Raw genomic sequence first — 9,338 nt, 5'->3', positions numbered from 1 at the left:
AAGAAACTTTGTTTTCCCCTGAGCCTCCCCTCTGCCTCCTTTAGGGGCCGCACCTGGCTGTCTCATAGAAGAACCCAAAGCAAGAGCCCCTCGTCTTGATGTTTCCTCAGCAACTTCCCATCCATAGACCCCGCCCTGCTCCTTGGCTAGTAATCTCTTCCTGTCCTTGTTGGAGTCAGAGCCTCTTTTCCTACGCAAATGGCTTGGATTGCTGGCCTGTGTGCATCTCGGGTCCTCAGGGAGCTGAGGGAGCTTAGGGCAGTGGTTCTCAACCTTGGCTGCACATCAGAATCACCTCGGAATCTTATTAAAATCCTGATTACTGGGCCTCATCCTCCAGAAATTCTGTTTCTTTGTTACTAATGTTGTGGCCCCACCCGATAACAAATTGTTCCCTGCCCTCTCCTGTAGTTCTCGACCTCCTGTAGGACCTGCCCTGCGCCCCAAGTCTAAGCACCAGCTGAAGAGCACAGTTGCACCCGGGAGACTTAATAGTAATCTGGCCGCCCTCAGTTTAATTTTGTCAAGAGTCTACTTCCAGATTCTCCCAGGTGTGGAAAATTGACCCCAAGGAAGATGAATGGAGATGTTCCTTCTGAGAGCGAGGGTTGAGCAGCAGATAAAATCACTTCGAGGGAACCCATAGGCCACTTGATGTGTGGCTGGTTCAGTTTAGATCACGGACTCCTGGGCATAATCCTCACACCCAGTGAGATTTACAAAAATCCCAGATCATAGATCCAAAGAGATCTCTGTGTTCTCTCTCCCTCTCTCATACACACAAGCATGCATGCAGTGTCCTTCCCTCCCCACCCCAGCAGCAATGGTTCAGTGACCTTAACCACAGCAGGAGAGACCTGGCTCCAAGAATGACATCATGAGCTGTCAGAGAAGCTGACCTTGAGCTAGAAACACTGGCCAGGCTCATACACAGGGGCTGAACATCATTAAATCTGGAAAACGAATGGCTTTAGAGAAAGTACAACCCTTCTTACATATATACATATCCTCAAACTGAGCCAAAACGACAGTGGAAGACGGAAAACATTGTGCATGAAAATGTTCTTCCTCCGACAGAGTTAAGTATCATTAAAAGATAAATACCATATTATCTCACTTATATGTGGAATCCAATGGACAAATTAAATGGACACAAAACCGAACCAGAGGGAAGGGGTGGGAGTAGGGAACTAGCCAATGGACGCAGACAACAGAATGGTGAAGGCCAGGGGAGGGGAGGCGGGGGCTGGGTAGTGGTGGGCAAAGAGGGGTAAGATGGGGGACGTCTGCAATACTGCCCAAACAATAAATAAATAAGCACTATGCATGACTCACAAGCCAGGCACTTCATGAACTGCCAGCTGACAAGCACTCTTGGCAATCCACCAGGTCCAGTACTTCTTTTTTTTTTTTAATTAATATATTTTATTGATTTTTCAGAGAGGAAGGGAGAGGGATAGAGAGTTAGAAACATCAATCAGATGAAACACCGATCAGCTGCCTCCTGCACACTCCCCACTGGGGATGTGCCCACAACCAAGGTACATGCCCTTAACCGGAATCGAACCTGGGACCCTTGAGTCTTCAGGCCGACGCTCTATCCACTGAGCCAAACCGGTTAGGGCCAGTCCTTTGACTGCAAGTAGCCAGGTGGTCTTCACTAGCAGGTGGGGAAGATGCAGCAAAAACTGTGACATTCATCCTGTAACTCAGCTGGGTTATAATTATTTTGGGTCAAATAATGATTTCTAAGGCCCCTTTTTAATCTAGCAATCCTACATGTGTGTGCTCAACTTTTCTAAAATGTGAATTTTTTCTGTATTAAAATAATTTCCCTTGCCCTGGATGTTATGTCTAAGTGGTTAGAGCATCTCCCTGAGGAATGGAGAGTCATGGGTTCAATTCCCAGTCAGGTGCACATACTTGGGTTGCAGGTTGATCTTGGCCCCCAACGGGCAAGCACAAGAGGCAACCAATCCATTTCTCTCACATTGATGTTTTTCTCTCCTTCCCTCCCACCCCTCCACTCTCTAAAAATTAAGTGGAAAAATATCCTCAGATGGATTAACAAAAAACACAAAATTGACCTTTGTCCTTACATATAGTTTGTCAAATTTTGCTCCATTCAAGGGATGGGTCAGACAGCCAATAGACAACTGACATAAGATCTGCATATTTAGTATTTACAACTAGAGGACCCAGCAGGCCTCCCAGCCATTGTCCTAATGGACCACTGGCACCTTCAGTTGTCTTTAGGCCCAGTTACATTTTTGTCTCTAGAAAGTAAATATATTAAAAACGGAAAGAACCCCACCTCTACATATAAAATAAAGTTTTAGCCCTGGCTGGGTGGCTCAACTGGTTGGAGAATTGTCCCGTACACCAAAAGGTTTCAGGTTCAATCCCCAGTCGCAGTGCGTACCAGAGGCAACTGATGCATGTTTCTCTCCCACATTGATGTTTCTTTCTCTCTCTACCCCTCCCTCTCTCTCTAAAATCAATACACATATCCTTGGGCGAGGATTAAAAATAATAATAAAAATTAAGTTTTATTTCAAAAGGTAAAAATTTATACATTTTTATAAAAGAAGTGGTAACATTTTAACAAATATAAAACATCACAGAATGCAAATCACAGTTTGGAGCTCCAAGATCCAAGTGTTGTATCCCATTAAGTAAAATGTGGTCAGTTTTAAGATAAAAATTCCTCCTCTGGATATCCTGTTCTCCATCAAGTCTTTCCTTATCACCATCATCTCACACAGTAGGATAGCTGGCCGCGGTGGCGATTCCACAGTGGTTGTTCCGGTCCTTGGCCATCTTTACGTAGCCATTCTGGCCCCAACCTTCACCCCAGCTGTAAAAGAGAGGGTTTTCCATTTTATACAAATAATCAAACACATTTACTTTTATGAACAACTACACCTGCTACTGAAACAGTGCACCAGAGAGGCCCAAACAGATTCAGGAAGAATCAGGAGGCGGTTCTAATTCTTGGCTGAGCTCTAAGCCTGCACAGAACTTCTCTCCCCAAACCTTTCCCAGAACTGCAAAATTAGAGAAAAAAAGGAAACTCTTGGGGCCAGATGTGTTTCGAATTAAGAAAATTTTCAAATTTAGAAATGTAATGGCACAAAAACTATATCGATTCTCCGAGCTGAGGGAGAATCTTCATGTTATAATCACACATTCATATGCTGTGTTCCTTAAGTGGGATAAAGACTTTATCCCACTTAAGGAACACACAGGCATATGAATGTGTGATCATAACATTAAATTTCGGCCCTAGCCAATTTTGCTCAGCGGTTAAGAGCATCTGCCCACGAGTTCCATTCTGGTCAAGGGCACATACCTCGGTTGCAGGCGGGTGTGGGAGGCAACCAATCAATGTGTCTCTCATACTGATTCCAAAAACGTCTCTCTTTTCAAATGTAAGTATTTTTAGCAGTTTATACCTGTTCTTGACAATCCAATATTTATTGTTACTCGAGTCTTCTCCTTCAAAGCCATAGCCAACCACCAGAACGCCATGATCTAGATCCACGCTGCTGCAGCGCCGCTCATAATAAATGCCTGGGAAAGTAACACTCGATATTGGGATGAGGACCTCCAAGAGCTGGTGACAGTAACCCCGCAGATCTACTACAGTAAGGAAGCATCTCAAAATCCAGCTAAATGACATAAAACCAAGTACGATTTGAAAACAAGATCTTTTTTTAAAAAAAAATCTAGGCTAGGGACTCATCTAATACTAGCAGAAATCTGAATTGGCACAATCTCTTTTGTAAACAATGGGTCAGTCAGGAGGCATAAAGACACTCTGGAAGCCTTCTCATTCTACCTTTAACACATTGTATGTGGGAAACGTATTTATACGTTTTATAAATACGTTTCCCACATACAATGTGTTAAGATGTCAGTCTTGGGAAATAGCACAGAACACAGAATTACTTGAGTCAAAGGATCTCTATAGCTTTGATTACAACAGTAAAATTCTTTCGAAAATTTTAAAGCCCTAACAATTGGAAAAAGGTAAAGTATATTAAGCTATACCAATCAAATTATGTAGCCACTTAAATATATTTACAAAGTGCTTAAAATCATGAGGATACAGCTCAAGTAATGTCAAATGGAAGCACCAGGGAAAGATATTGTGTGTGTACAATGAACAATGCTAAATCCACACACCCAGAAAGTATGCAAGCCAAAGAGTGAATCTTGCTTTAGGTCACGGTGGTTTTCCAGTTCTTCTGCCTAAATTTCTACACAGACAATGCTTACCATCTTTATAGAACTGGAAGCTAAGATGGCTTGCATCTATCGCCACCGAGATGGGCCCCTCGGTTGCCACTGCCCTCATGAGGGCACTCTCCTGCCCAGGAACGTCCACGAAGCCAGTGACATTGGCAACAGAGTCCTCGGGCCTGTATCTGCAGGGTCCAACCTTTAAAGGTAAAGGGGAAGAGATCTCATTACTAACCCACCTCCCGGGAAGCATGAGTTTCAGGCAGGAGGCAGCTTCATGATTTCCAGGTTAAGTCTGTGAAATGCTAATGGCTGTTTTGAAAATGAAAAACTAGCTGGTGTCTATTCATGGAGCCATTGTGGGTCTATCTCTCCATAAGAAATGTTTCATTCTGAAGAAAACTGTGCTTTATATAGAATGGTATGTATGTCTCCATGTAACACAGAAATAAGAACTGTGAACATCCCAAACAGAACTGTTCAAGGCTGATATATTTTGATGGAAGTTCAACAGTTTACATATATACACTGTACTGTCTAAAATATGAATTTATTTTTTTAAAATAAATTAAAAATAAAATATCAATTCTAAATATGGCATCTGTTTTCCCTAAGGCGTTCAACTTTTAAAAGAAATAACATAGGCAACTAAAAGACGGAACGGACATCACCCAGAACCGCAGGAAGGCTGGCTGAGAGGGAGTTTCAGACTCTAAGCTCCAGTTCCAGGCGAGTCTCTAGGGACCCAGACTCAAACGGGAGAAGCGGGACTGTCTGGCTTTGGCCGGAACTCGAATGCACCTTTCTCTCCTGGGACTCTGAGAGGCAGAGCCCCTGGGGATGGATCTGAGAGCAGCCATAACTGCTTGCTATGCCCGCCCTGTAGATCCCCAGGGACCACCCCCCGCCCCCCCCCACCCCCCCCCCCCCCCCGTCCAAGCCCTGCACAGCCCCGCCCAAAGGCATTTGCCGGATAGCCTTAGGCAAAGGCTAGATTAGCACCGCCCTAGAGATCCAGCACAGAAGCTCTCCCACTGCAGACACAGCTGACTCTCATAGCCAGTTAGCCTGGAGGTCAATTCACCCCAGTATTGCCGACAATAATCAAGGCTTAACTACAACAAGACTGCGCACAAAGACCACAAGGGGGTGCACCAAGAGAGCATAAAAAATGCGGAGACAAAGAAACATGACAGAAATGGAGGATACAGAGCTAAAAACCGCACTTTTAAAGTCTTTCAATAATTTTCTAGAAACTGCCGATAAACTTGATGAGATCCTCAAGAAATCTAATGAGACCCTCGATGTTGTGATAAAGAACCAACTAAAAATTAAGCATACACCGACTGAAATAAAGAATATTATTACAGACACCCAACAACAGACCAGAGGAGCACAAGAATCAAGTCAAAGATTTGAAATGCGAAGAAGCAAAAGACACCCAACCGGAAAAGCAAAATGAAAAAAGAATCGGAAAATACGAACATAGTGTAAGGAGCCTTTGGGACAGTTTCAAGCGTACCAACATCAGAATTATAGGGGTGCCAGAAGATGAGAGACAGCAAGATATTGAAAACCTATTTGAAGAAATAATGGCAGAAAACTTCCCCCACCTGGTGAAAGAAATGGACTTACAGGTCCAAGAAGCGCAGAGAACCCCAGACAAAAGGAATCCAAAGAGGACCACACCAAGACACATCATCATTAAAATGCCAAGAGCAAAAGACAAAGAGAGAATCTTAAAAGCAGCAAGAGAAAGAAACTCAGTTACCTACAAGGGAATACCCATACGACTGTCAGCTGATTTCTCAACAGAAACTTTGCAGGCCAGGAGTGGCAAGAAATATTCAAAGTGATGAATGCCAAGAACCTACAACCAAGATTACTTTATCCAGCAAAGCTATCATTCAGAATTGAAGGTCAGATAAAGAGCTTCACAGATAAGGAAAAGCTAAAGGAGTTCATCACCACTAAACCAGTATTATATGAAATGCTGAAAGGTATCCTTTAAGAAGAGGAAGAAGAAGAAAAAGGTAAAGATACAAATTATGAACAACAAACATGCATCTATCAACAAGTGGATCTAAGAATCAAGTGAATAAATAATCTGATGAACAGAATGAACTGGTGATTATAATAGAATCAGGGACATAGAAAGGGAATGGACTGACTATTCTTGGGGGGGAAAGGGGAGTGGGAGATGCAGGAAGAGACTGGACAAAAATCGTGCACCTATGGATGAGGACAGTGGGTGGGGAGTGAGGGCGGAGGATGGGGCGGGAACTTGGAGGAGAGGAGTTATGGAGGAAAAAAAGGAGGAACAAATGTAATAATCTGAACAATAAAGATTTAATTTAAAAAAAAAAGAAATAACATAAAGATAAGAGCTTTGCTTACCGTTGCTTGATATGGATAGGACTCCTCTGAGTCCAGGCCCCCGTTGGACTTCACATACTGGAAAGCATTATCCATTAGGCCACCATTGCAGCCCTCATTGCCTTGAGCCTGAGAGCAGTCCACAAGGTTCTGCTCACTCAGGGAGATAAGTTTGCCAGTTTTCCGGAACATCTGTCCCTCAAGGGCACCAGTTGCACTAAATGCCCAACAAGAACCACAGTGACCCTGAAAACAATATAGAAGCTCTCAGTCTACAGATCAAATAGCAAGATTTTGACAACTTTGCCAACAATGTGTAAACTCTTAAAAATTAGTGAAACACACATTGTCCCACAGTCTACCACAGCCATGACGCCAACTCCTTTGTGGCTTTACCTCTTGGAGAGAGACCTGCTGAGTTCTGTCATACCTGGTTCTTCACGGGAGTTACATAACCTTCTTTTCGCCAATCCACCGTTGGGGGGATTTCAGTAACGTAAGGTTCCCGGAACACTCTCCTTTTCTTGAACTTCTGGTTTTGATGGCCATTCATCACCTGCGTGAATTCTTCCTTGGTCTTCAAAGAAAAAGAAGTAGAATGTTGTCAAGCATGGGATTATTTCAGTATAGTACTGAGTGACGAGAGGAAGCGCAAGGTAAGCCTCCCAAGCCACACTCACCATGTCACCAAAAGCGTTCATTGCCAAGGTGAAGCTCTGTCTCCCTAGGTTGTATTCCTGGTTGTGCAGGTCAATCATTTTCATATTCTTCTCCCACACTCTTCTCCTCCATCCTTCTTCATTCTAGAGGCAAACATATAACCAACCTATCCTTTTGATTTCTATTGAAAACCAAGACACCTTCACCAAGTGGGTTTGCAGAAGAGAAACCATGGCCAGGGGAGGTTTCTACTTGTTCTCCAGCACATACACCAGGGAGGTTTGCCCATATTGTGCTCAGTAACAGGTGTCATGCAGTCATTGCCTTGGGAAGAGCCAGCCTCAAGAGCAGTGGTTCTCAACCTTCTGGCCCTTTAAATACAGTTCCTCATGTTGTGACCCAACCATAAAATTACTTTCGTTGCTACTTCATAACTGTAATGTTGCTACTGTTATGAATCGTAATGTAAATATCTGATATGCAGGATGGTCTTGGGCGACCCCTGTGAAAGGGTCGTTCGACCGCCATAGGGGTCGCGGCCCACAAGTTGAGAACCGCTGCTCAAGAGGCTACTGTCTGCCGTAGCTGGTTTGGCTCAGTGGATAGAGCATAGGCCTGGGGACTGAAGGGTCCCAGGTTCAATTCCAGTCATGGGGTTCATATTCCCAGGCTGCAGGCTCCATCCCCCGTAGGGGGCGTGCAGGAGGCAGCCAATCAATGATTCTCTCTCATCATTGATATTTTTCTCTCTCTCTCCCTTCCACTCTGAAATTAATAAAAAATATTTTCCTAAATATATTTTTATTGATTTTTTTACAGAGAGGAAGGGAGAGGGATAGAGTTAGAAACATTAATCAGAGAAAATCGATCAGCTGCCTCCTGCACGCCCCCTACTGGGGATAGAGCCTGCAACCAAGGTACATGCCCTAGACCAGAATCAAATCCGGAATTAAACCCAGGACCTTTCTGTCACAGCCCAGTCCACAGCCCAGTCTACAGCCCGACGCTCTATCCACTGAGCCAAACCAGTCAGGGCAATAAAAAAAAATTACATATATATATATATTTTAAAGCTACTTTCTGCTATAAACTCCCAAAAGCCTGGACCATTCTCTGAGGGGTCCCCCTCTGGGTAATTTCAGATGGTACCAACCGAGCCATATAGCTTTCTGTGTGTTGCCTTCCACCGGTGCCACTGTGCCTCTAAACTTCCATCAAGTTTTGGAGCGGCTGAAGCTACTCCTAAGTAAAGGGCAATCAAGAAGAACGAAGGATTCATGTTTCAAAACCTAGGGAGGGAAAAGAAAGTATCTGATTACACCAATCCTCCTAGAAAGCCATCCTACCTTCTTGAGACGTTGCAGCCACCGGGTGTAAAAAATGAATTTATCCTCCCAAGAATGAATTTATCCCTCCCAAGGGCGGTGGTGGGAGGCTAAGCAGGTGGGTGGAGAAAAACAGCCCAGAGACCCCACTCCCGCACCGGGACGGGGACAGACTCTCCCGACGCTCAGAGCACCGCTGGGGCCGGGCCTGGGGGCGGGGGGGTAGGGGGGGGCCCCGCTCCCCGCTCCCCGCTCCACACAAGCCCACCCACCGCTGCCACGAGCGCAGGGAGCCCAGCAGACGGAGGTCAGGCTGCCTTGCCCGCCACGCCAGGACCCGGGACGGTGCCTCCTGGAACTCCCGAACCCTCCACCGCAAGGCTGGTTCCGGGGTGGCCCAGCCGCGTCGGCCCAGCCCGCGAGGTTCACCTTCGGGGCGCGGCCGAGCAGGAGCAGTCAGCGCGTCCAGGAGCTCCGACGGCTGGGGCTCCGCGGCAGCGGATTTAAAACCTCGGGAATTGGGCCCGAGCGGCCCGCCCCCACATGGCCTGCGGCGCCTCGATTGGCTGACGGGGCCTGTGGGCGGGGCCTGCGAGCGTGGAATTCCAGGCACCTGATTAGGTTCGCACCGAATCGCCCCAGGCAGACCCCGGGGATTGAGGTGTGGACAGAGGCAGAGGCGAGAGGGGGGCCTAGGGGATGTGCTGGGGGGCCTAGGGGATGTGCTGGGGG

At 45.8% G+C, this 9,338-nt stretch overlaps 1 protein-coding gene across 1 annotated transcript; it reads right to left on the bottom strand.

The window, feature by feature from the left end:
* Positions 1-2,465: 2,465 nt before the first annotated feature.
* Positions 2,466-9,035, bottom strand: LOC139020504 (procathepsin L-like). Its single transcript, XM_070430141.1, has 8 exons — positions 8,879-9,035; positions 8,435-8,570; positions 7,302-7,424; positions 7,052-7,198; positions 6,643-6,867; positions 4,282-4,444; positions 3,456-3,573; positions 2,466-2,857 (listed from the first exon to the last, which is right to left on the bottom strand). The coding sequence occupies exons 2-8, from the start codon at positions 8,558-8,560 to the stop codon at positions 2,758-2,760; spliced, it is 1,002 nt and encodes a 333-aa protein (XP_070286242.1). The 5' UTR covers positions 8,561-8,570; positions 8,879-9,035; the 3' UTR covers positions 2,466-2,757.
* Between the last annotated feature and the right edge of the window lie 303 nt (positions 9,036-9,338).

Source organism: Myotis yumanensis, unplaced genomic scaffold, assembly GCF_028538775.1.
Source record: "Myotis yumanensis isolate MYYU_CA2020_CCGP unplaced genomic scaffold, mMyoYum1.0.hap1 SCAF_12, whole genome shotgun sequence".
Lineage (NCBI taxonomy): Eukaryota > Metazoa > Chordata > Mammalia > Chiroptera > Vespertilionidae > Myotis > Myotis yumanensis.
Note: the sequence above shows the minus strand (reverse complement) of the source record. Positions and strands in the feature narration are given on the sequence as shown.

What these genes read in the sequence shown, in the direction of transcription:
- LOC139020504 (XM_070430141.1), bottom strand. Translation starts at nt 8,560, where the DNA reads ATGAATCCTTCGTTCTTCTTGATTGCCCTTTACTTAGGAGTAGCTTCA. An exon ending in ACAGAAAGCTATATGGCTCG is followed by an intron (nt 7,425 to 8,434) that starts GTTGGTACCATC and finishes GTTTGCCTCTAG; the next exon opens with AATGAAGAAGGATGGAGGAG. An exon ending in TAACTCCCGTGAAGAACCAG is followed by an intron (nt 6,868 to 7,051) that starts GTATGACAGAAC and finishes TATTGTTTTCAG; the next exon opens with GGTCACTGTGGTTCTTGTTG.